Source organism: Amblyomma maculatum, chromosome 2 (assembly GCF_055883805.1).
Source record: "Amblyomma maculatum isolate TAMU_Amacu chromosome 2, ASM5588380v1, whole genome shotgun sequence".
In the NCBI taxonomy this organism is placed as follows: Eukaryota; Metazoa; Arthropoda; class Arachnida; order Ixodida; family Ixodidae; genus Amblyomma; species Amblyomma maculatum.
This window is the reverse complement of record NC_139345.1, coordinates 210,930,443-210,956,670: the sequence shown is the minus strand read 5'-3', so window position 1 is coordinate 210,956,670 and position 26,228 is coordinate 210,930,443. Positions and strand designations below refer to the sequence as shown.

Genomic DNA, 26,228 nt, shown 5'->3' with positions numbered 1-26,228 from the left:
TGGTCTGCTTTCTTGTGCTAAGGCCGAAGATTGCATCCAATTTAGGCTGACAGGCAGGGGACTAGGGACGAATTTTCTAGTAAAGTTCAATAGAGCAAATTTTTAGCCAGGTATGTGATGTCCTCACCAAAACAGTATGAAACAGCGCTGAACAAGGGTTGAGAGGGAGCCTTAGTTCGCAAGCTGAGCTAACATTTCAACAAGGGGACATCTTTGTTCAACAAGGGGACATCTTAGTCCGACAATGATGTCCCCTTGTTGAAATGTCACGGCTTGCGAACTGAGGCTCCCCCTCTATCCTTGTTCAGTGCCTTTTCATGCTGTGTAGCCATCTTCTTTCTCGCGTTCTGCCCGTCCTAAATAATGCAGACATGCCCTCACCTTGGCCTGCTGCGGGGAGCCGGGCTGTGGTGGGGGCACCCGCTGCTTGAGTATGCCAGTTGGTGGGCCGTCCGCTGTAAGATGTGCCAGTGGTGCACTCGTCGACCGGCGGCTGGGTGGAGAGGAACCCACACTGCGCATGGCCGCGTCCAGCATGATGCGGCTGCGCGACAGGGAGGCTGGAGATCCTGCCCATCGCGGTGGCCGGCTTCCGCCAGAGCCAGGCGGAGAAGAAGCACGTTGCCGTAGCTGCTAGGGCAGAAAGCAGAGCCAGACAGGGCACTGAAACAACTACAGGGGAGCAAACTCGCAATATGTTCCTGGTTTGTACGCTTAAAACTAGTCATGAGCAATGAATAATGTCCAACAGTGTTTTTGCCCAGTTGATATGTTTCTGAACAATACAATTTCTCAGAAAACACTTTATTGAATTCAAAATTCTTGAATGATTTCGAAACCCAGTGACCCTTGGATCCAGGCCAGGCAGACAGGAAGAGGAGGAGGAAACAACTTTATTTAACGCATTGCATTAAGCGTTAAGAATGTCCTGGGCCAGGGTCACCAAGGCCAACTGATCTTGCAGCTGGTCAGAGGCTAACCAAGCCCGCCACGTTGGGGGAGGAGGGTGTGGAAAGTGAGGAGATTGGAGGGCGACAGGGCATGAAAAGATGCAATGCTCCAAGTTTGCGTAGTGTTCTGGGCAATTTGGGCATGCAGGGGAACGTATGATTCTGTATAGAAAAGATCGGGCAGGAGTAAGCAGTGTATTTAGTTGTATGCGTCTAAGAATGCGGATTTGCGTGGTAGTGAGAGATTTATCAGGAAGAGGAAGTGTACGGAGTGTTTCTCTAATGTTGTCGTAGTGAATGTTGATTTCTTTTTTGTAGTGAAGAGTAGTGTCCCACGTTGGTGGATAAGGCCAGGGAATCCCAGGCGCCCGGTGTTGAAGTTCGCGGGCGAGGCGATGCACTACCTCATTGCCTGGGATTCCAGCGTGACCAGGAATCCACCTCAGTGTTACAGTTTGGGGACGTAGTTTGGTAAGAGCTTTGTGTAGATCATCGTGTAGTTCTTCAGGAATGCGACCCGTATGAATGGCGCGTATAGCTTGTATTGAATCAGTGTATATGGTATATCCTGAAGGGATAGGGGGTGCTTGTGCGAGGTCTTGAATACTGGTAACTATTGGTAGGGTCTCGAGAGTTGCTGTAGGAGGAGGATCTATGTAAGGACCGAGGGTATGCGTCACTACATCGCTACAGCTCTGAATTGAGTAAGCAGCCGCTCCGACGTTAGTTCGTGATGCATATGTGTAGATGATGCGCTCCTTGGCTAGATCAGGGCTTCGTATCTCTGTTGGGTTGTATCCCGCATACGTGCGATTTGAAATCGAAACTGAACCATGGCGAAATCAGTCATCACTTTTTTCGAAACGAACCAGATCCATCTTAACAAACACCAAGAAAAGCACAGTACAGTCAAACCCATTTGTAACAATACTGAAGTGCCATGGAAATATCATTGTTATAACCAGCACAGTCGAACCTCGATATAGCGAAGTTCACTTGCAGCGAAAAGTTCCGGTTAAATCACGAATTTCGTTACGTCGAGGTTGCTATGTTTTAGCTGTCCAAATGAAGTAACAGGTTCGTGAAACACTTCTGGGAACTAGTAAATTAAGAATTCATGAAACGGGGTTCATGCCGATTTTCAGCCACAAAATTCAAAGATTTTCAAGGACTTCCAAGGACCCAAGACTATTTTTTTCAAGGACTTAAAAACAAATAATTTTTAGAACAAACCTTTCTTACATCTCAAGTATCTAACATTTATCGCACAAGAAATCGCACAAGAAACTTCTCATAAGACCAAGGAGGCTAATTTCCTCTACATTAGTTCGACATTTCATGAAAGCTCGGCGTTTTTTTTTTTTTCAAGTTCAGCACTAACGTTCACAATCTCTTTTGCCTTTTTTTTAGCAGTCTGCCTCAAACTGTTTGACTTAATAATCCAATAGTCCATATTATTTCATTGGTAGCTTCTGCCTTCCCGGAATAGGTGTTCACAGACGCATTCAACTCTGCAGGAGCTGCTTCCAATCTTTTTTTCCCTCAAATCTTCGACAGCTTCTCCGAGACATCGCTTTTTATTCTACTGCTTTGCATTTTTATCTTCGTTTCTTTTTAGCTTCCACAAAAGCAACGGTAATGCTGTCTTGCAGAAGCCACGGACATTCTCAACTCTTTTGAGATGCTCACATTAGTTATACCACTTGCTCTTTCCACAGCATCATACACAATCAGTTGGGATATATAGGAAACACCTTTCAGATTTTCCACAACTTGCCTATTCACACTGAACCCTCGCTCCACTTGCCTGCCCATGACTGAAAATAAGCAATAGTTTATGAACTCTCCAAGGCATGAAGTTATGCAGGGGTGAAAGCAGGCTTGGGCATTTTGGAGCAGCATTGTGAGCAGTAATAAAACCAATTTGGAGCAGCTTTGGAGCAATGAAAAGAGAGTTTTGGAGTAGTTGAATGATGTTTTGGAGCAGATTTCTTAGGTTAAACGTCTCTGATAATTGCAGTTTCCTCTTTCCGAAATACAAAACCTCCAATCTGATTCCTTTTTATGCAAGTTCAATGCATTTCCAACTTTGCACTCATCTCTGACAAGCCAACAGCCAACAACTTGGAACAGAACCACAGCAAAAGGGACGCTCGTCATAACAGAACACCTAGTGTGACCTAAAGCAGTTCCCTATTTTGACTTCTTGGATTAAAATGTTGAGTCTACCACATTGATGCGCTCGAGCAGCACCACTAATATGAAGCTCAGATAATTGGGCACAACATTTCCGCTCTCTATCTTGTGCATATCCTTTTTGATACTGCGCCTCTGCTGATAAATTCCTGGACACTGGTCAGTACTGCCTTCAAGAAATATAGATCGCACTGAAGGGCAACCTTTTCATCCTTCAGCATTTTTACTTCACTGCCTCCTGCCAATAATTCTATCATTCTTTGCTTGAACAATGCTGGGGCTCATTTTTAACATCTTGGCGATAGGCCCAGTATGGCTTTCTAACACTCTTGCGAGGCTTACTAGTGATTGACACGTTAGGCATACCAACCCATAACGCTTCAAATATGATTTTGTCTGCCATAGGCCTGACAAGCTTGTCACCGACAAAGAGGTTCGATGATGAAGTGCCTGCTTGTTCTCACAGCAGAACCATAATTCATGCAGTTTTTGCAGTCTGACAAGTTTCCTAACGGCTCACAGTAGTTTGCGCTATCTGCTTCACTTGCTGCTCTTGCTTCTCTCTCCACCGGTGATTCAAAAGGCTGAGAGGAGGTGTTAAGTTACACACACAGTGCATTTTATTGCAATTATTCCCTTCAATCGCATGTGGCTCATATTAAATTTACTTGCGAACAAATATTTATTATGCTTTGTGCTTCCCTCCCTTACAAAAATTTCATTTGTGCTCAGTGCAAGATGCGTGACATCTTTGCCCCCGGTGCTGTGACATTGTTCCAGTGTTTTTCTAACCTTGATGGCAGAACATCTAAGCAGCCAGTTTGGAGCAGATTTGGAGCAATATTGCATTTTGGAGTAGGATGGAGCAGGGAAAGCAGTTTGGAGCAGAATGGAGCAGCACTTCCACCCCTGTTATGTTCAATTGTAATAAAAATTGTTCACAGCATATGAAGTTCTGTCAAAAAGTATTAGCTTGTGCCTGTGATCCTGTAGAATATCTGTACATTCTGAAAGTGCAGTGTCCCTTTGCATTTCTGTTAGCCTTTTTGTAGCAATCAATGCATCCAAGACTCTTTTAAAGCCCTCTATGCTCTTTGCACGCTTTGAGCACATCTGCCTTTGGTCTAGCGAGGTAAGGCCTGGAACTAGAGAAGACTGCAGTAGGCTTTTATCTAGAATTTTTTTCGTTACTGCCAAGAGGAATTGCTTGCATTCAATCTTAAATGTGAACACCTCCTTCGAGCTCAACTTGCAGCTTTTCAAAACCTTTTCTGTTCTGTGGCCAATATCAACCTTCTTGAGTGAAGTGCGGTTTCTTGTATGCTCTGCAGCCATCTTCAGAATGCTTATTATCCCTGTAGATGAACACAGAACTGAAACCTTGACAAATTTCAGCAAGAGCTAACTGCACAGATAAGGTCTTCCGCCAAAAAGAATATCAATGACTTGTCTGTTTGGTATAACAGAAGAAAATGCTGCAAGGCCATGGCTAAATTAAATGCAAAGTTGAGCTTTGTTGGCACAAGTGGCTTTCAACAGCATGTTAACATGCTTTGAAATGCCGCACATTTTGGGAGATTCACTTCTTTCTTCACTGCTGCCTCCACATACTAATTGATGTCTGACCAAAGACACAGCCTGGCATACCACAACTGTAACTGCAACGTGACTACAATATTCTCGATCCATCGGTGGGCAACAAATATGTGGGGGAATAGGGTCTGTCCAGTAACAAGAACAAAGTCTCCCTTACGTGCCGAAGAATTGTAAAAATGCAGCAAGGTGTCCAGCCCCCATCTACGGCCAAGCAGTACTCGACCTCTGCTGCACGCATGGAGGAAACTTTCCTGTGTGGCAGCACAGCTGTTGGCAATGCTGAAGCCTGTATAATTTCGCTTTTTTTTTACAGTGGGAAGAAAATTTTATGGAATCGCTTTAGGTGAAACCTGCGCTGCTCTTGCAGAGCGACGCACACGTGCTTGCTGTGTGCCGCTGAACCACTTGCGTCGCTACTGTGTAGGCTCTCCACGCTTATGGCGCACCGAGTGCAATGCCTGAACTATATTCGCACTATCTCCTTTCACTTCACACCCAAATCTTACTCTTGGAGTACGTTACCGGGCTACAGTAGTCATGCGTGGCACCGAGCAAAGACATGGGACTTCGTCAGCTTCGAATCGCACCCACACTAACACCCACATTGACACACCCATGCAAAGCACACGTTGCCTCATGGTGGTCTTCCGGTAAAGTCATCTGCAACAAGATGACTTGTGAAAACAGAAAATTCAAAGGATACTACTGTTATTCCGTGATCTACCCCACCACATCAAAAATCAAGGATTTTCAAGGGCCCCCCAAAAATTCCAGGACTCTCAAGCCCTTGAAAACACTTCATCCAAATTCAAGGGTTATGAAGGTTTTCAAGGACCCACATGAACCCTGTGAAATAAGCAAGAAACTCTAGCAATTGTAGCGCTAGTGAGGACGCCACATATTCTTTTGTATATCAGGAGCACATTATGAGTGATAGTAAACTGGTGCGGACACAATTTTTCTCAGTGTGCGCAAAAAGAGAGTGCAGTGCCCAAAGCTGCTGCCAGATATCATCTTCATCCAACGTTTGCAGAGACAAGTCTCTAGATCAGCTGATATAGGGACTTCAACAGGGACGCTATCGTATAATAGGGAACTAGATTAGTCTATGTTTGCATGGCCAGTAACGCCATGGCATGACACATCCTAAAACTTCTGCACCGCGGGTTTAGTATGAATGCGACGGATGGCAGAGTGGTACGCATCTGTCATTTTGTTTTGCTCACAGATTCCCGACTGCTGGCAAAATTGGCGCGTAAAAGGGCAGATTTAAAATGCGGTGTGTCAGGGATGACGTTTTAGTTCTAACCCGTTTGCCAAGCTGGCTGCTGGTACATGTATGTGATGTGCGAGGACTTTATTACATTGAGAGTGTGGCATAAAATTAGTTTGTTAAAACGGGACCAAAAATAAATGGTTTTCAGTGGGGCAGAGATTGGGAGAAAAAAAAAATTCCTTACGTTACAAATTTCGTTGCATTGAGGTTCGTTATATCGAGGTTCGACTGTAATTGTTAAAACTAGGTTAGGCCGAAAAAACAAAGAAAACATTATCAACCACACATTTATTGAGGACGAGGTCGCTTACACTTTTTATTTCGTAGTCGGCAGAAACCCGTAATCCTTAAGCATCCTGTGTTACACAGCAATCTGCCCGACATCTTTCTGCAGGGCATCCAACTGCTGAACATAGTGCAGTGGAATATTCTTAGCAAAAACAAAGTCCCACAGGGTGTCGATCATTTTCAATGTCTCCTGGTGAGACACAACCTGCACAGGTTCCGGTTCATCGTCGTCGTTGCTACTGTCACCGTCGTCCGAGCCAGTGACAGCTGCGACGATAGTCTTGACTGTCAGCTCTTCATATGTCGCAACAGTGGGTACATTCGATTTTCTAGTCTCGAACTACTTGCTGACAGGTCTCGGCTTCCACTCTGACAGGAAGCAGCATTGATGGTCATATGATCTTGCAAGCTCATTCCATCGTTTGCTTTCTGTAGACGATGCCAACCATCATGTTACCACAACTCAGTTCTTTTGCAGTGACACCGTACGTACGTTTATCTTTTGGCGTGTGTGCAACACTGAAAATAGATTACAGAGGCGCCAGTTATTGGTGTTTTGCAGAACTCTGAGCAGGACTGGTTTGCCGTCGCTGCTAGCAAGGTTCCTCCAAGCTCACTGCATTCGAAAGCTAATGAAAGCACTTGAAAAGACATTTACTATAACCGTTAGCTGCTTCAGTACACATTGGTACACTCTAGACGCTTTCGGACCTGCGCGCTGAAAAGATTGCTAAGGGTTAACTCGGCAACACGAATAAGCAATCCGTGTTTGGGGCTCCGGATGCTTTCGTGTGTAGAGAAATTAAGACAATATACATTATTGACTTGCCTTCCACAGTAATATCTACTATACGCCTTTTCGCGGATGACTGTGTACTCTACCGCCCTATAACTAACACCGATGACACTTCTGTCCTTCAAAATGAACTTAATAGCATACACCAATGGTGCTCAACGTGGCTAATGTCCCTAAATAATACAAAGACAGTACTACTTTCTTTCGACCGCCACTGTAATTATACTCCATATGCTTATGAAATTCATGATTCTGCTGTTACTTCCGCTAACTCTTTTAAATACCTTGGTACAGTGAAAGCTCATTAATTCGAACCTCGATAGTTCGAATTTTCGGATAATTCGAACTACACTATTTGGTTCGGCCAAGCTCCATAAAGATCTATGTATAAAAAGCCCGTTAATTCGAATGCGAGTCGGTTCAAATACGGATAATTCGAACTACGCGCCGCCGCATCTGGGCGGCTTAGCGTACATCATGCGTCAAAAAATAAAAAGTAAAGAAACACCTCCGCGATCGGAAGGCATAATTAGAGGCTGTGCACGTCCAAAACGGGTACAGAAGATGGAACCAGGTAAAACCATGGAAAAGTGGGTAAAATTTAAATGGCGCTATGACCGGTGCGGCGGCCGGCGGCGTTGGAGGGATAGGATGGCGGCCGCGGCAAGGTCAGTGGATGACCGTGGTGGCGACTGCCTGCTCTCTCTTCTGCGCAACCTCCGTAACTCGGAACTAAATACTTGTTAATTCCAACCCTGTTTATTTGGAAATAGGGATAAGTGCTGTCGGCGTGGTCCCAGCCAACGCCCATGAAAGGCTATGATCTTGGACGGGCACTATGGGTTAAACATTTTTGTTGTTTTTTTGCGATAGCCATTCATTCTTCCACTCATCAGTTGTCAACGGAAGCATCATAACGCGATCATGACGTCGGCTTTTAGCACCGTTCGTTCCGATGATTGGAGTGGCAGTAGACGGCGCCCGCCCCAGTCGCTCATAGCATGGTAAAGCAAAGGCTTGCACAACCGGACAAGCGCTGGCACTTTGCTAAGTTCACTTCCACCCCTCCCCTCTGCTGGAGCTAAAGTCAAAAGATAAACACGCGGTTATCGCTGCGCAGCATCTTGGTGCAATGCCAAGAAATCTGCTGTGGACCAAGCGGAAGGATCCGCTAACGACTGACGCTTTTTTTTTTTTTTTTTCAGATTTGTAGGCACAAATCGGGGCTGGGTGGGTTCATTATGCGAGCGAGTTCGTTACGCGACTAAATAAGGTACATTTACTATAATACAAATGGTTCTTGTCAGTTTTTTCGAGGCTATTTGATAATTCGAACATCGGATAATTCGAACTTTTTCCCCGGTTCCGTGAAGTTCGAATTAATGAGCTTTTACTGTATTAACCTCACTAGCAAATTATCAGACATACCATGTCAACCACATAAAAAATTCATGTAGTAGAATAACAAGATTTTCGTTGTAATCTGTGCATGGCTTCTTCCTTAAAATTATTAGCTTACAAAACACTTGTGAGACCTAAATTTGAATACGCTACAGCTATCTTTGATCTTCACCAAAATAACCTTATCACAGCTCTTGAATCTGTACAGAACTGTGGTACTCGCGTTATCCTTTCAAACAACTCAAAATATTCTAGCATATCCACATTAAAGCTTCAACTTCAACTTCCTTCTCTCATTTCCAGTAGCCAGATATCACGCCTTTGCCTTCATCACAAGTTTTTTCATAGTTCACCTCGTGACGGCCAGCTCATCCAACCAGTACATCAAACATCCCGCAAAGGCCATTCTAACAGCGTCATACTGCATTGTGCCTGCACTACTACATTCCAGAAGTCTTTTTTTTTTCGTGTACACAGCTCACGACTTGAATAACCTTCCCAGCAGCCTTGTCCTAATCTCTGACTCTGCGATTTTCAAGACTGCCATCGAAAAAGCCTCATCATCTTTGTATACACTTTACAAAAACCCTTGTTAACCGCCGTTCAAGTGGCCAGCCCTTACGTAATGTCCCATCTAGGGGCCCTTGAGGTTCTAATAAATAAAAAAAATCAAGAAAGCGAAGATGCAAAGCTGGAGCTCGTTTCATTATTTAGCGCATGATATCTTCATCAGGAACATGAAAAGTACTCGGAATGCACTCGGGGTCTAACTCAATATGGCCGCGGCGGCCCAGGAGCTTTGCCGGTGGGAGGGGCTTCTGGACTGCCCGAGCAAAATCAAATGCTGGACAGCTGTCAGAAAGTAGTCCCGGACAGTATGGGACAGATAATGAAATGTACCCAGTATTGCTGGCATGTAAAAATTCCTCAAGTCCCAAGGCGTTGCCGTCACTACCACTCACTGTGGACCAAAGTTCGGTCATCGCTGTGTCGTCAAGAGCTTCGCGACTTACCGTGCGCCGGCAACCCCAGCGAAGTCTGCGTTCCTGGAGCAGCTCTATATGGTGAAGGAGCTTACTTTTTCTCATGCTCCGAAAATGAACTGCACTGCCATCAGGAGCGAGATCTTCAAGTTTGGCACCGGTCGGCGTTCTCTAATAGAAATGTTGAGGTTCAGCGTGAGCCTGCTCAAAACAGGTCAGCGATACAGTGCCTTGAAGCAAGCAATCACGCCTGCATTCATAGGCAGCAAGCCTGCGGTGGTGTTAAGTGGGAGGAAAGAATTTCCACATGCGAGAGCTTCTCAGCTGTTTGGTGTGCAGTGCAACTGTCGAGTGCCAATGCCCCATTCCTGCCTTCGAGCTGCATCCCCTGATTAAACTTGACCAGCCACTCATGGAAAAGTTTGCGCGTCATCCATGCTTTCCTGTCATGACGGCAGCGAACCGGGATTCTAGCGGCACCATGAAAACGACGAGGATTCTTGAATTTCCCTATGACAAAGGCTGCCGTCCATGTTGGCACACAAGAAAACGATCACGCTCAATTTGCTTTGCTTGCTGCCCTTACAGGGATCGCCTCTGATAGCATGCGTCTTCAATGGTAGCATTTCAAAAGACAGCCCAGTCTCATACCCATTGTACAAGTCCCGGTCCACGTATGTTTCTCGAATGCAAGGCAGTGTTTTCTCAAACCACTTCTGTATAGTGTCAACATCGAGTGCTCCTGCCTTGCCCCCACCTGCTAACTCCATGTCTCTTTTTGAACCATTGAATCCAACCACCACCAGGCTGGAAATCAGCGTTGCACAGGAGGTATGCGAAGTTCTTTGCCTTCTTCGCTAAAACCAGGCCAATAATCGGCAGGGTCGCTTCCCGAGTATTCAAGAACCATTTGGAGAGCGCCTGTTCTAGGTCTTTATAGGCCCCCTGTCTAACCCTTGCCTGTTTGTCGTCCATTGCATGGGCAACACTGGCATCCCTTTCGTTCTCAAGCTTGAGAGCGTTGCGGATGATTGTCGATACTGTCGGTTGCGTCAGGCCGTACTTGCGCACCAAGTTGCACATTTTTACGCCGTCATTGTGCTCACGTACAATGTCCCGCTTAACCTCTAGCGACGTTGTTATTCGCTTCCCCTTCTGCGCTGGTTGTGTCACATTTATTAATGGAGGATTCTCCATTACAGTTCACGGAAAGTCCAGGGCCCGCAAGATCATGGCAACGATGATGGCACACTAGGAGAATCACGCTAGAAAGACACGTGCACGAACACTGCTCCATGCCTGTCATAAAACATGTGCAACCATGAAGCGGGGCCTGGACAAAGCAAATAGGGGAGGATAGAGCAGTGCGCCACTGTCAGCGTGCCATCAGAATGGACTGCTCCTCCGTGCAGAGGCAGAAAAGATGCGAGTTGCTTAGGCCACGAGCGGTCTTGAGACCGGGCACTCAAAGCACTCCCCTAGAACTGCCGTGCCTAGCAGCGCCTTATGCCTTCCCTCCGCCTCCACGTGAGGAAGCACTCTGTCCTCCCCACCATCTTCGCGGCATGAAAGCTTTCCCAGCACTCCCAACCAATGCATTGGCTCAGCACGCTCTGTCCAATTTTTTTTTTTACTTACTGTCACCGCATCGGCATCGTCTCTGCATACGCATGCGCTTTTTTGGTCGCCACTTTTCTGCATTTTGTGTTGACTTTCAGTAACCATACTTGATTGTTATAACTAATATATTACACCATTGTAATAAGCGGTTTATTTTACCATAGAGCACATGGCAAACCTGAAGGTGCAGCGGCTGCTCATTGTTATATCCGATATATTGTTAAAACCAGCCTTGTTATAAGTGAATTTGATTGTATTTTATCAGAGGCAATGCATTGGGAGCTGTTACATCATGTGCTTTAAAGAAGTAGTTGTTTGGCCCATTTCACTTTGATAGTTTTGCAAAGAAAAGATCAATGGGTAAACTCAATTATTTAGGTTCATTTGCCTCTCATTAAAGAAAGAATAAAAAATCTCCTTGCGTAAACAAGCATAGCCTGGTGGCAACAATGAAAAGGTTTCAGCTACTTTTGGTTTGGTTTGTTGGTTTTAACGTCCTAAAGTAACTATGAGAGACACCTTAGTGGAGAGCTCCAGAAATTTCGACCACCTAGGGTTCTTTAACGTGCACTGACATCGCACATCACACGGGTGCCTAGTGTTTCGCCTCCTTTGAAAAGCGGCCGCCAAGGCAGAGACTCGATCCCGCATCCTTAGGCACAGTAGTTGAGTGCCCCACCACTGCACTACCCTCGGCGGGGCAGCTCAGCTATTTTTGTGCTCAGGACAACACAAATGCAACTATATATAAGTCTACAAGCTGTAAAAGAACTCTTCAAATGCCTTGGGTTAAGTCTATAGATGCCTCTTCACTTCATTCTTGAGTCAAGCCTTTCAATATCCTTATGGGTTGAATATTTTTCCTGAATCCTATGCTTCTTTCCTGCACTCTTAAAAACACATAACAAATGAGGTACTGTGAACTATTTGGCTCACTGCCCACTGATGGAGAATCCATCAATCTATTAGGAGTTTCCATAAAAGCTGGCAGATGGCCTCTTGGCACATATCTCCTTCTTCCTAAGAGATAAGCATCCTGCACAGACTACTACAGTTCATTGCATGTGATGACTCCTAACAATATGGCATGCTTCAGTTAGCTTCACAAGGAAAGATACCAAAGAGCTAGGGGATAAAATGAAGCATTTATTTATTTTAAAAAATTAAGCTACATAGTGACAGGCCCAGATCACCAAGATCAAGAACAATTATTTCACGTTCGTTATCCAATCAAATCTGAAGGATGATGATGGTCCTTGCGTCCTTAACAGATTTGTACGTTTTGCCCCTATACAGTCAAACCCAGATATATCCAACTCGAAGGGGATCGCGAAATAGTTCGATATATCGATAATTCGATATACAGAAATCGGCTTAAGATGCCGCTTGCGATCGTGAAATATGATACTGTATTTGTCGTGTAATCAACCCACTTGAATAATGAACCCACCCCCCACTTTGTCCTCAAGATTTTGAAGAAAAATAAAAGCTTTCGGTGACGCCTCTCTCCGTTCTGATCGTCGCATCCACAGCTTATTTATTGGCAGCGCGCCAAGATGCTGTGCAGTGATAATGTCACACTATACTTTTGATGGATCCTGCAATGGCAGGGAGCGAACTTGGCAGAGTGCCCATGATGGCTTGATTGCACAAGCCTGGTTCGATTTATCACGCCGCGCTTGGGGCGGGCGTAGTCTGCTGCCATAAATGGAAAGCGTGATAGCTGCAAATGCCGTTTGAAGCGAGCAATGCTAGAAGTCGGTGTCATAATCGCAGCTGACCGCGTGCTTTCATTGATTCATAGATGTAAGAATAAATGACTCTCGTAAAAAAAGAAAAAGACTGCCACTTCTTAACGTTTGCAGCTGCCATAGCGTACGAAAATGAACGACACCCGCAAAAAAGAAAAAAAAATACGACGACATGAGACGCACATCAGCCACGCGCAGAGCGTTCACAATAGACATTGGAAAAAGCGTCTGCCACGGGCTGAGCTGGCTTGTCTGCACATGCGTAGTGCATGCCACTGTGAACGAAGACCGGGAAAGAGAGTGGAAGGGGAGAGATAAAGCTCAGCAGAAGTGTGGGCACACCCTTTCGCTTTGCTCTGTCACGTTTTTCCCTCTCCCGAACACCACGGCTGCATTGGTTCCGTCTCGTTCCTTCACGTACATGACTTGGAAACGTCACGTGCTGACGCGTGGCAGCAATTACCGCGCATGCGCGCGCGCCTTTGGGAAGAGGGCGCAGCGCTGCCCTAGACCAACCGTTGCCAAATTGTGCCCTCTCATTCTTTCCACACGTGGCTTGCAAACGTCACGCGGCAAACTGCCGAGGGCAATGTGATCAACCTTTGGGGAAGGCGCATTGACCAATGCGTGGTGCGGAGTTCGATATATCGAATGACCGGTAAAATTGAGTTCAATATACGACGCAGCTTGCCTATACTTTTACATAGAATTTTCAAGGGGGTATTCCGTGAGTTCGATATAACTAAAATTCGAATTATAAGGGTTCGATATATCCAAGTTCGACTGTATAAAGCAGTCATGAGTGGCGGCTTGGTACTGTCTGCTTTCCTTATGTCCATGTGTGTTCGCGCTTTTAACCAAAAATGAGCAATTATCAACCAACCTTACATGGCATTCTTTTAAGGTGGTACTAAGATAATCTTGTCTGCTGACCGGGTCGTAAACGTATGTATCCTCTCCTGTTATGATGAAGAGTGCTGCGAGAGCATCCTTTGAAATTCAATCAGGTTTCTCCGATTTTAATTTTAATGTTTATTTCCCTGCTAGTGCCAAGTAGTACATCTTTAAAATGGAGAAGCTTCATCAAAATTGGCTTAATTTTGCTCGGAGCAAGGGCCCAAAACTACGGGCATGCTGACGCCCTTTACTTCAACGGACAGTTTCAAGTGTTCTTTGAAAAAAAGTCCATTCCTTTTCCTTAGAGTTAAGAGTGCTGGTTAGTTGGTGATCCATGATGTATACCAGCGCAATACGACAAAAGAGATGACAGAACAAAAGACGCGTCTGTCTACCTTTCTTTGTAGCGCCTTTTGCTCTGTTGCAGTGGTAATAAGTTAAACCTCTGTGTAACAAACCTCCATGTAGCAAATTCCTCGATATTGCAAACTTTTTCAACTTATCAATGCCGCCCCCACTGAAGTATGTGCACCTGAAAACTTACAACGAACATGTTGCAACGGTGCAACTTGATATAACTATCTCGTGGTGCTGACTGCCTCTTAGCTAGTGTTGAATTACTGGATGTTTGGCAGAACTCCACAAGTTTCATGACGATAACACATGAAATATGTGTCAGGAATGTCTACAATCACAACAAGCAACTATAGTTGATACAGTCGAACTCTGATATGTCAAATTTGAAGGGGATCGCGAAGTATTTCGATATATCAATAATGCGACACAGAAATCGGCTTGAGACTCTGCTTGCGATCATAAAAAATGATACGGTATTTGTTGTGTAATCAACCCAGTCGCATAATGAACCCACCCTCCACTTTTGCCCCTGAGAACATGAAAAAAAAAAAAGAAAAGCGTTAAGGCCAGTTCACATGCAGCGATTAAGCGATTCAGCAACGAGCAGCAGCGACAGAGTGAAGACAGCTCAAGACAGGTTTTTGCTTCGCAGCAGCAGAAATCGCGAGCGTTTTCGCATGCATATGAAACAGCCGATGGCGTGTCCCTCCGTTTTGGCCGTCGCATCCACAGCTCAATTATTGGCAGCGCACCAGATGGTGCACAGCAATAACGTAACGACGTGTTTATCGTTTCGCAATACTTTTTTTGATAGCTCCTGCGGTAGAGGGGAGCGAACTTGGCAGAGTGTCCGTGATGGCTTGATTGCACAAGCCTGGTTCGATTTATTATGCTGCGCTTAGGACGGGCGTAGCTCACTGCCACAAAATTACTGAAAAGTGTGGTAGCTGCAAATGCCATTTGAAGCAAACAATGCTGAAACATTAGGTAGCGAAGTACAGTGAAAGCTCGTTAATTCGAACCTCGATAATTCGAATTTTCGGATAATTCAAACTACACTACTTGGTCCGGCCAAGCTCTATAGAGATCTGTGTATAAAAAAGCCCGTTAATTCGAACGCGAGTCGGTTCCGCTATGGATAATTCGAACTACGCGCCGCCGCGTCTGGGCGGCTTGGCGCACGTCACGCGGGGAAAAAAAAAAGAAAAAAGTAAAGAAACACCTCCGCGATCGGTAGGCTAATTAGAGGCTGCGCACGTTCAAAATGGGGACAGAATATGGAATCAGGTAAAACTATGGAAGAGTGGGTAAAACTTAAATGGCGCCATGACCGGCGGGCGGCCGGCGGAGTTGGAGGAAGGGGTCGGCGGCCGTGGCAAGGTCAGTGCATGGCCGCGCGGCGGCGGCTGCCTGCTCTTTTGCGCAACCTCCGTAGCTCACAACTAAATACTCGTTAATTCCAACCCTGTTAATTTGGAAATAGCGATAAGTACTGTTGGCGCGGTCCCAGCCAACGCCCATAAAAGGCTGTGATCTCGGACGGGCACTATGGGTTAAACTTTCTTTTCTTTTTTTGCGATAGCCATCCATCCTTCCACCCATCAGTCGTCAACAGAAGCACGCGAGTCAGCCGCAATCATGACGGCAATCATGACGCCGACTTTTAGTACCGTTCGTTTCGATAATTGGACCGGCAGTAGACGGCGCCGCCCGCCCCAGTCGCTCATAGCATGATAAAGCGAACGTACTGAAAAGGAGGCTTGCACAACCGGACAAGCGCTGGCACTTTGCCAAGTTCGCTTTCCCCCCCCCCCTGCCGGAGCTAAAGTCAAAAGATAAACACGCCGTTATCGCTGCGCAGCATCTTGGCACACTGCCAAGAAATGTGTTGTGGACGGTGACGGGAAAAGGAGGGACGCGCTAACGACTGCCGCCTTTATTTATTTATTAACTTTTTTCAGATTCGTAGGCACAAATCGGGGCTGGGTGTGTTCATTATGCGAGCGAGTTCGTTACGCCACTAAGTACGGTACATTTACCGTAATGCAAATGGTTTTGGTCAGTTTTTTAGAGGCCATTCGATAATTCGAACACCGGATAATTCGAACTTATTTCCTGGTCCCGTGAAGTTCGAATTAACGAGCTTTTACTGTACTGGAAGTAGTAGGCGAATATGTCTACTTAGGACAGGTAGTAACCGCAGATCCGGACCATGAAAAGGAAATAACAAGAATAAGATTGGGATAGAGCACACTTGGCAAGCACTTGCAGTTTATGACTAGCAGCTTACCGGTATCGCTCAAGAGGAAAACATACAACAGTTGCATCTTACCTGTACTCACCTATGGGGCTGAAATGTGGAGGCTAACCAAGAGGGTTCTACTTAAGTTGAGGACAACCCAGAGGGCTATGGAACCAAACATGGTAGGGGTAACATTAAGAGATAGGAAGAGTGCAGAGTGGGTCAGAGAAATAACTCAAGTTACCGACATTCTAGTCGAAATTAAGAAGAAGAAATAGGCATGGGCAGGACATGTAGTGCGAAGAGAGGATAACCGATGGTCGCTTAGGGTAACAAACTGGATTCCAAGGGAACGAAAGCGTAGCAGGGGGCGGCAGGAAGTTAGGTGGGCGAATGAGGTCAAGAAGTTCGCAGGGGTCAAGTGGATGCAGCTAGCACAGAACCGGGTTAATTGCAGAAATATGGGAGAGGCCTTTGCCCTGCAGTGGATATAGTCAGGCTAATGATGATGATGAATGCTGAAAGCCGGTATCATGATTACAGCTGACTGCATTTTCGTTGATCCATAGATGCAAGAATGGACGGCTCTCACAAAAAAAAAAAATAAAAAGATCTGCCGCTTCTTAACATCCGCAGCCACCATAGCTTACACTACGCCGCACGTTCGGCACGACAAGGATGGTCGACTCTTGCAAAAAAGAAAAAAAAAAGTGATCTGCCGCTTATTAACGCCCCAAGCCACCTTAGCTTTTGCACAATGACACGAGACATGCATCGCACGTCAGCTGCCGCGCGCAGAGTTCAAAAGCGCACATTGGAGAAAGCATCCGATGTTCTGTCACAGGCTGAGCTGGCTTGTCAGCGCATGCATAGTGAGTGCTGCTATGAATGAAGACCGGGAAAGAGAGAGAAAGGGGAGAGAGAAAGCTCGGCAGAAGAATGGACAAACCCTAGCGCTTCATTCCAGACGAGACCATCTGTCGCCGAACTCTTCCCTCTCATTTCTTCCGCGCGTGGCTTGAAAACGTCACATGCCAAACGGCCGAGGGTGATGCAGTCGTCTTTGGGGAAGGCGCACCGTTCAATGCGTGGTGCGGAGTTCGATATACGATACCGCTTTCCTATGCAGTCTAGCCCGGTTATAACAAAGTCGGCGGGAATTGAAAATTGCTTCACTATTTTCGCTATTTCGTTGTAGTATATGGACTATGAAAAAAAGAGAAATTTGAGTAAATTGTTTTATCATCGCTGGACGAAGTGGTCCAGTGTTCACTGAACACGTTTTGCAAGTGGAGTCTTCAGGGTTGCGGCCTCCATTAGGTCCAACTGCGAACCGAAGTTCTCCTCTCAACTCCTGAGGTGCATCTGTAGTGTGTCAACTGCTGCGATGGGCACTGCGGAGGTCACCGGCTTAGGAGCGCAACCAGCGTCGCTGCAGTCACTCTAGGAGGCGCTATCCGTCCCTTCTATGACGTTCCTGGAAACTACGTCAATTGTGAATTCCTGCGTGGCAACAAGTTCGCCGTCAGTCGAAATGAAGCTCATGTGGGACAGATCTGAAGGCACAAGGTCCAACTCGTTAGCAGACTCCCATGGCTGCTCTAAGCAGGCTGTCGTGGTGGCACCATCAGCTGTTGCAGCAATGTCAACCGCGCGAGCTTTATCCTCGGCAGGCGCCGTGTCCGTGCTGCTGGTACATTTCCCAGCTAGAAGTCGTCCTGACCGAGAACGAAGTCCGCCTTCACTAGCATGATGGGTCCACTGAGCGGAACGTTTTTTGATCGGGCATCCAAGAACCACCTGTAAAGTGCGGCTTCTACTTCGGCGTACGTGGCGCACCGGATCCTCTTTTGGTCCCCGGTGCCAACGTTGTCAAGAACGCCGTCGATCTTGCTGTCGTTCTTGATTACCATAGAGAGTGTGGACTGTGCAGTTTCATATTTCCGCGCGATATCACTCTTCACATTTCGGCGCACTTCGTCTTCAATTACAATACTCCTCTTTTTCCTGTTGAGTTGGTGGTGCTCACGAGACTCGACATTGCCGAGAAATCAAAGGGTCGGGTCTGAGAAAGGGGATAACTGAGTAGGCCCGTTGTCTAAAAATTGCCAAGGCGAAGTGACGGGTCACGAGATATCAAATGTGAGAAGTGGAACAAGGCAGGAAGGCGTAATGGCGTCGGCGAGAGAAGCGCATACAAAGATCTACGAAAGCAGAGAAAACGCTCTCGCTTCTCTTTCTCCCTCTCTCACTCCAGCAACACTTTCTCCCTGACTCTCTCTCGTCCGGACCCAGAACAGAAAGGAAAGAAGCCCCAGAGAGAGAAATCCAAGAACGATTCGCCAAATCGACCACTGATCTGTGAAGTCACCGAGAATTGCCTTTTATTTTCTTAATTTTTTTACCTCCCGCGCAACCGGCTCAACCGGCAAGTGAAGCAACCTTTCACTTCGCGGGAGAGCAGACTACGCTGTGAATGCGGCCGTCAGCCAAATTTTGTCCTCATTTTCGCACAAAATCACTTTTCTATATCTGCTGAAATGTGCTTATTTACTTTGTTAAAACTGGACCCAAATTGTATTAAAACTGCAAAAATGGGAATGGGAAATTGAACTTTCATTATAACAGCTATTTCGCTATAAGTGGCTTCGCTATAACTGGGCTAGACTGTACCTCTTTATATAGGATTTTCAAGGGGATATTCCGTGAGTTCGATATAACCAAAATTCGAATTATCCGGGTTAGACATACAGTAAAAGCTCGTTAATTCGGACTTCTAGCGACCGTAAGATATGTCCGAATTATCGAGAGAACAAAAAAAAGAAAAAACATGCACGATTTTATCTCAACATACCTTTATTATTTAAAGTAATCACGGATGCTTGTCTGCTTTCTCGCAGAAACCCGCGCGGATAATATTTTCCTCACGAGACCATGTCTGTTTCTAAAGCGCGCACACCACCCTTCTGACGCTTTGAATCCATCAATATGCATCATCAGTGCAAACCTCTCGGCCTGCGCCATGATGAGGGGTCCACTCAATGGGAGGTTTGCATCACGCGAGTTGACAACCCACCGAAGCAAGGCTTCTTCCCACTCCGGATGAGCTGCTGTTCGCAGACGCCTTCTTGACGCTTGGAACTTCTCGCTTTCGAACGACTGAAGAATCTGTTCCTCATTTTTTACACATGTGCTTAAAGTACTCCTTTTAACGTCATATTCTTTCATTGCTTCTTGTCGGGAGAGCCCGTTCTTAAAGGCCCGCAAAATTTCCACTTTGGTAGCCAAGTCCTTGGCCTCGTAGCTCTTCGGCCGTTTTGCCAGTGTTGCCATCGGGGGCGAGTACGGTGATACCAGTGCACAACAGAGAAGCAATGAGCCGCACTAAAGCGAGTAGTCTTCAATACAACAGCGTAGCGCACCGACAGCAGCAAAACGACAAAAATGGCACCGCCAGTAACGTCGACTCGTGAAAAAACAAGAAAAAGCGCCCATACAGCCACAAGCCGAGCCAAGTTGATTAATTGATGTCCATGGCGATGCTGCTTTTGGGTATCGCTATTGCGCCGCGTTCGTCTTATTTTCGTTTTCGAGCCTCGGTAGCTGCCCGAAGTTGTCCGAATTATCCGTTGTGCGGTCAAATCCGTCCGAATTAACGAGAGTTTCGTCCCATAGACTCCTATACATAATTCTGGGGACCAGGCGCGAAGGTCGAATTATCCGATTTTCCAAATTAACGGGAGTTGAATTAACGAGCTTTTACTGTATCCGGGTTTGACTGTAAATAGAGCCATGTTTCAGCCCCCAATGCTGCATCTACATGACAACGCAGCAGTCTCCCCACCTCTTCATAGGTGCATCTTGGGAGCTGCAGCAGAGGTTGCTGCCATAGCGTGACGCCCTGAGCGTGATCCTGAAGCGGTTCACCACTTCTATGAATTCAAGTAACGGGGATTTACTTGAAACACTATCAAGGTGGTTTCCCCTTATACAGTCGAGCCCACTTATAACAATATTGACGCGTGCATTAGAGCCAGAAGAAGGAGTGCAATGGGACGAAGTAGACAGCGCTGAAGTGTGGGCATCATTCCTGGTGCCCTCGTTCGCTGGTTCAGCTGTCTCGGTGCTCTCGCTAGGCGGCCACAGTAGTTGTTTTCGTGTGACAACAGTTACACATCTGGTGGAGTCGTGCTGGGCATACGCTTCCCGACCTGCGTACACCTAAAAGATAAGATCACTGAGCTCACACCGGTTCATCAGTGCCCTAGCTGCCACCTCTGCAGCCAGTCACCTGAATTCGGACCTATTACCACCCTGACGAGGAGAATGCAGCCTCGACCGACGGGCCCACCGGAAATGGCTACAGAAAGTAGGTCCCCGGAGCCCATCCTCTACCACACGCCACGAACACCGCCATCTTTTCACGGCGATGTATACGAAGATGCGGAGGACTGGCTGGACATCTTTGAGTGGGTCGCCCGCTACAACGGCTGAAGCGACGACCGTAAGCTTCACAACATGTTTTTTGTGCTTGAAGACTTCGCTAGGACATGGTTCGAGAACCACGAGAACAACTTGTCTACCTGGGAGACATTTCTCCTAAATCTCCTAGCTACATTCCCCAACGCAGACCGCTGGGAGAAAGCGGAAGCTGTGCTTTATTTCCATCACCAGCGAACTGAAGAAAGCGTCCGCATGTATGTGGAGGTCATGACGCGCCTCTTCAAGCGTGGTGACCTCTCCATGGCAGAGGAGAAAGAAACTTCGCCACCTCATGCGTGGGGTCAAGCAGGAGCTTTCTGCCGGTCTTGTGCGCAGTCCACCGCATACTGTTGCCGAATTCCTCTCTGAGGCAACCACCACGGAAACAACGCTCTTGCAACGAGCGTTGTTTCGGCATGAGAGCATGCTTGGCCCCGCTGTTTCTTCGATGTTGCTAGAGAGCGATGTGACCACTTTACGTGACCTAATCAGGTCGATCGTCAGGGAGGAACCACAAGCCATCCAGCTACCTTTCAGCACACCTTTTATTACATCGCTGTCGGAAGTCGTCCATGACTAGGTGCGCCTAGCAGCGCAGCAACAACTCCCTGAGGGTCCTAGCCAGACTGAGGTCAGACCTACCTATGCATCTGTCCTCTGCTGGTCGCCAGCACCTGGCTACGACGTCAATACCCCGACTCAAGCAGTGCAGCAGTCTGGTTTTGCCATGTGCCTGTTCGACCAGCCTATCAGCAGCCACGGAAATGTGAAGTGTGGCAGGCACCAGACCGGCGGCCCCTCTGCTACCACTGTGGTGAGTCGGGTCATCTTTATTGGGCCTGCCATATAGCCGAGTGGGTTTGCGTGGGACGCGGCAATGCGACATCCTGTTATCTGCAATCAGTGACGAAGCACTGACGCTCCGCAATGGGCCGATAAGGGCATAACAGGTAGCGCTCGGTACGGCAGACAGAAGAGCGAGCGATTTCCTCGAGGCAATTCCTGCCGCGTATGAGCATCGTGATTATGACGATGCAGATGAAAAAGTGATACCTGAGCGATGTTCATGGCCGTGACAGATCGAGCACTCGCGGCGATCGCGAAACATCGTCACGCGCGGCATGCGGAATGGCAAACCTTGTCGAAATAAATTTTCTTCCGAGTTACAGGGGCAATTATCTCGACAGGAAATGGTGCATTCACATCAAAATCCAGTCAAAATTCATTTTATCGAGTTGCTGTTAGCGTTAGTAATTAAAAAATATGCATAAACATTTTTCACCGATTTCTCAAGATTGAATTTTGGAAAGTCACCATTTTGGACGAGCGATATCTCGGCTTCTATAGCAGCTATCGCTATAATTCTTTTTTTTCTTTCCAGAAAGATAACATCAAAAGTTCTGCCGTAACACTGCTTTTTAACCATTGTTTGTTTGCCAAAATTATCCAAAATAAATCATTTGTCTCAGTCACCAAAATTAGCTTTTTTTGGCAAGTTTGACAAGCCACAACTTTCTTCCATATCGAACTAGAATGCTCATTTATGCCTTACTGCAGCCCTCTGTGATTCTAGATTATTCTAGGATCAAAATCTTCTCCTCAAGATCTGATGTTTATTAACCATACTTTCTCCAAACAAAAAATCAGTTTTCCCTAATATATTTAAATCTACCTGTATTAAGTAAAAACAGTTCGCACTTTTGGAATGAGTACGGGAAAATACACAAGTAGTGCAAATATGGTGCAAATCTGGCCATAAATAAAAAAAAATGGTTCTAAGAGAGGTGTCCTCCCTTAACACTTTCCTGTCCGCGCCTATTCCCACTGATAGCCCACTATTGATGGTGCGCTCCTAGACAAGTGGCGTCATCCAATGGGAAATCGAGGAACCATTCTTTCAGTTTTGTTTTTGATTAATTTTTTCACCGTGCCGCGCCCGTACAGGTGGTCTTCGAAGTCAGGTGATCGATGCTCCTAGTTTACATCATGGCGTCGACGTCGCGTGCTCCTGCTGCATGGAAACAGGCGTTTCCGCGGAAGTTGACGCATCGGAAAGCTCGTTTTTCGATGCGAACAGATGCAGTGATGACTCGGAAGACAAATTTAGTTCTTCAGACTATAGCACTGACAGCTAAACTGCATCAAACCGACCCAGAAGGTCGAAAGCCATGCCCCGATAAGGGTCGCCTGCTATCGATGGTTGAATTTTCCTGCTTTCGAAGCATATTTTGATGACTGGCGCCATACAGTGGGAAATAGAACCCTTCTTTCAGTTTTGCTTTTGGCTTTATTTTTTCCACCGTGCTGCGCTCATCCAGAAGGTTTTCGGAGTCGGGTGATCGGCGCTCTTGTCTACACCAAGGCGTCGACGTCGCGCGCTCCTGCTAAATGGAAATGGGCGTTTCGACGGAAATTGCCGCATCGGAGAGCTTGTTTTTGGATGCGAACAGCAGCAGTGATGACTCGGAAGACGAATTCAGCTCTTCCGACTTTAGCACTGATAGCGAAACTATGTCAAACCGACCCAGAACGTCGAAAGCCATGCCCCGATAAGTGTCGCCAGCTATCAATGGTTGAATTTTGCCACTTTCGAAGCGCTTCTTGATGAGTGGCGCCATTCAGTGGGAATAGAAGAACCCTTCTTTCAGTTTTGCTTTTCTGCATGCCGCTCTCATCCAGGTCTCCGGAGTCGGGTGATCGGCGCTCTTGTCGACGTCGCGTGCTCCTGCTAAACAAAAATGGGCGTTTCCACAGAAATTGCCGCATCGGAGAGCTCGTTTTTGGATGCGAACAGCAGCAGTGATGACTCGGAAGACGAATTCAGCTCTTCAGACTAGCACTGACAGCAAAACTACGTCAAATCGACCCGGAACATGGACAGCCATGCCTCGATAAGTTTCGCGTTCGCTCCCCCAAAATTTACGCTTTTGCTGCGCGCTGATAGGAAGAGATTGTTGTTCTGAAGGTCACAACTGTTATCTGCAGGGTGATGTCTTTTGAGTAGTATCACTTGCCGCCGGCAGCGCAGGAAGTCATGATTTCCGCTAGAGGACAGCCAGGGGTCGACCTCGACTACTGTTTTCTTTCCTAACTCAGCGAATACTGTACACAGAAAGCTAGAATTTGCTGCAATGTTGCATTGGTCCCTGTTGTAAAAAAAAACATATATTTTGAAAATTTGTTATGTTTTATTTGTATCAAAAACTTTGATACTTTTGTGCGTTTTTTTTTTTAAAACAAAACTACAGTCAACGACCGATTTTTCGGACCCTCTCGGGAACGCAAAAACGTCCGAAAATTCAGGCAGTCCGAAAAAATAAATGCATAAAAAAGACGTACCATTTTACAAATATTTCTTGAATCAAAACAGTCAAGGACGAGGTATTAGGCTTCTGAAACACCAAAGCATGAAAAAGAGCCGTTCAAAAACTCTATGCAGCCGACAGCCTGTTTATTATGCTGTGTCGTCACGGCAGCTGGCGTTATTGTTGCAGTGTCTTAAAGAACTTGTTGATTCTTGTTTGGACGGCGTTCCGCTTGCATGCGATCATATTCGCCTCGATCTGAGTAAGTCATGTCAGCGCTGTACACCGATGAAAGCGTGAGCAATGCTCGCGTTAACTCGGCGCTTGTAGGCTCCTCATTCTCAACATCGGGGTCTTCCGAATCCTCCACAACCTGACGGACTAGCTCCTCATCGGTCAGTTCTGCACAGAAGTCGAGCTCGTTGTCAGCGTCGACAAACTGTTCAAAAGTTATTTCCGTCAGTATGGAAATCCCAGCAGAGTGGAGGTCGTTGATCGCGTCCTCCATGGGCGGGCACATGTCAATCACGTTGTCACATTCAGGCAAGTCTGCTGCCACTGTGGTGAGTGCGAAGTCTGCGTGGCGAAATCCACGTCAGCCGGCGATCGTCTGCTCATTAATTATTTAATAATGGCAGCTTTCTTCTCCATGGTTAACCAACGGTACTGTTTTCCGCGCTTCGATGCCATCGGCGAGGACGACGAGGACGGAGTGGGGGCTATCGCGGGCAAGCAAAATCCTCCTGTTGCGAAGTGTCAAAGCACCTAGGCCTAACGTCGCAGAGCACACTTGACACAATACGCAGCACGTAGCAAAACCATGCACCAGCTTAGCGAAGCACCATGTGGTCTGCGATGAGTCTGCACAACGAAAAGGCGAAACGATCGCGGCGTCGACGGCGCTTCCGGAAACTCCGGAAGAGGCGCATAGCCAGAGTGGCCAGACCAAATCGGTGTGTGATGGCTAGTACGGCTAGTTGTTCAAAGCTGTGACATGGTACGTAGACCATGGTAGAAATTGACCTTGCACAGACTGGAAGATAGCCAAAATGGCAGCTTTGTATGACGCAGTTGCGGTTTCAAACCTTACGTCACGTCAAAAAGTCAGAAAAATTGAATGGCGATGGGTCCGAGCATCCAAAATTTCAGACGCCCTTATACATTGATTCTATGGGGCTCGTGACGGTGCCGCAAAGACGTCCGGAATATCGGGCATGTTCGAAAATTTGGGCGTCCGAAAATTCGGTCGTTGACTGTAATACCATTGGGAAGAGGAATTCCTCCTTTACAATTTGATACTAGACACTCCCGTACCAAGCGAGTTTAATTAACCCTTTGAGGGTTTTCGCCGTACATGTACTGCGGCGGTTTTCCGTCCTGAAAGGTTTTTGCTGTACCGGTACGGTTTCAATCTTTCGTTTGAAATTTCACGCTCTAATGACGATGCATGCTCACTGGGAGGTGCTGCCACCTCCTAGGGCTTACAAATGGTGCTGCCTTCTTGCGAAGATAAACACAAGTGATTCCTAGCTGCAGCCTGGTCTGCGGCAACACCGCCGCCCTATCGCGGTTTAACTTGATTTCTATTTGTATGGGCGCTTCAGTGCAGGGGATAAACAGAACTGATTCCTAGCTGCAGCTTGTGATCCGGTCAGCGGCAAGGCCCTTGCATGGTTTCAATTACCCCCCCCCCCCCCCCCCCCGGGTGATCGCAATGAAGGCGAGCAAAACTTGATTTTTATCTTTATGGCCCCTTCGGGTACAGGGGCCACAGAAACCGATTTCTATCTTTATTGGGGCTGCTGTTAGCTTGTTTATCATCGACGCTTACGAGGTATTCCTGCTCTCCTTGTGGTTTCCTGAGGTTCCCGAGTTTGCACTCTGGAGCAACGTTCATTCCAAACTACGGTTCCTAATAATTTTCTACAACTTTTCCTTGACTTTGCTCACATTGAACTTTCAAAATCTGCAATAAAATAATTTGACCATCTGGAGTGTTTTTCAGAACAATTCGACCCTCAAACGGTTAAAGAAAAAATATTAATGACATCCCCCAAAAACCACCACTTTTTCCACAGACAGGAAATT

At 46.6% G+C, this 26,228-nt stretch overlaps 1 protein-coding gene across 4 annotated transcripts in view; it reads right to left on the bottom strand.

Annotated features, from left to right (window-relative positions):
• The window catches only part of LOC146201211 (telomere-associated protein RIF1-like), a 310,221-nt gene that overhangs the window by 91,202 nt on the left and 192,791 nt on the right, over positions 1-26,228 (bottom strand). For 3 of the 4 annotated variants that reach the window (XM_084595678.1, XM_084595681.1, XM_084595680.1), the window contains one exon: positions 382-633. In XM_084595678.1, coding sequence (XP_084451804.1) covers positions 382-633 — 252 coding nt within the window. The remainder of the gene's footprint in view (positions 1-381; positions 634-26,228) is intronic. The other variant, XM_084595679.1, reaches the window with a different exon arrangement.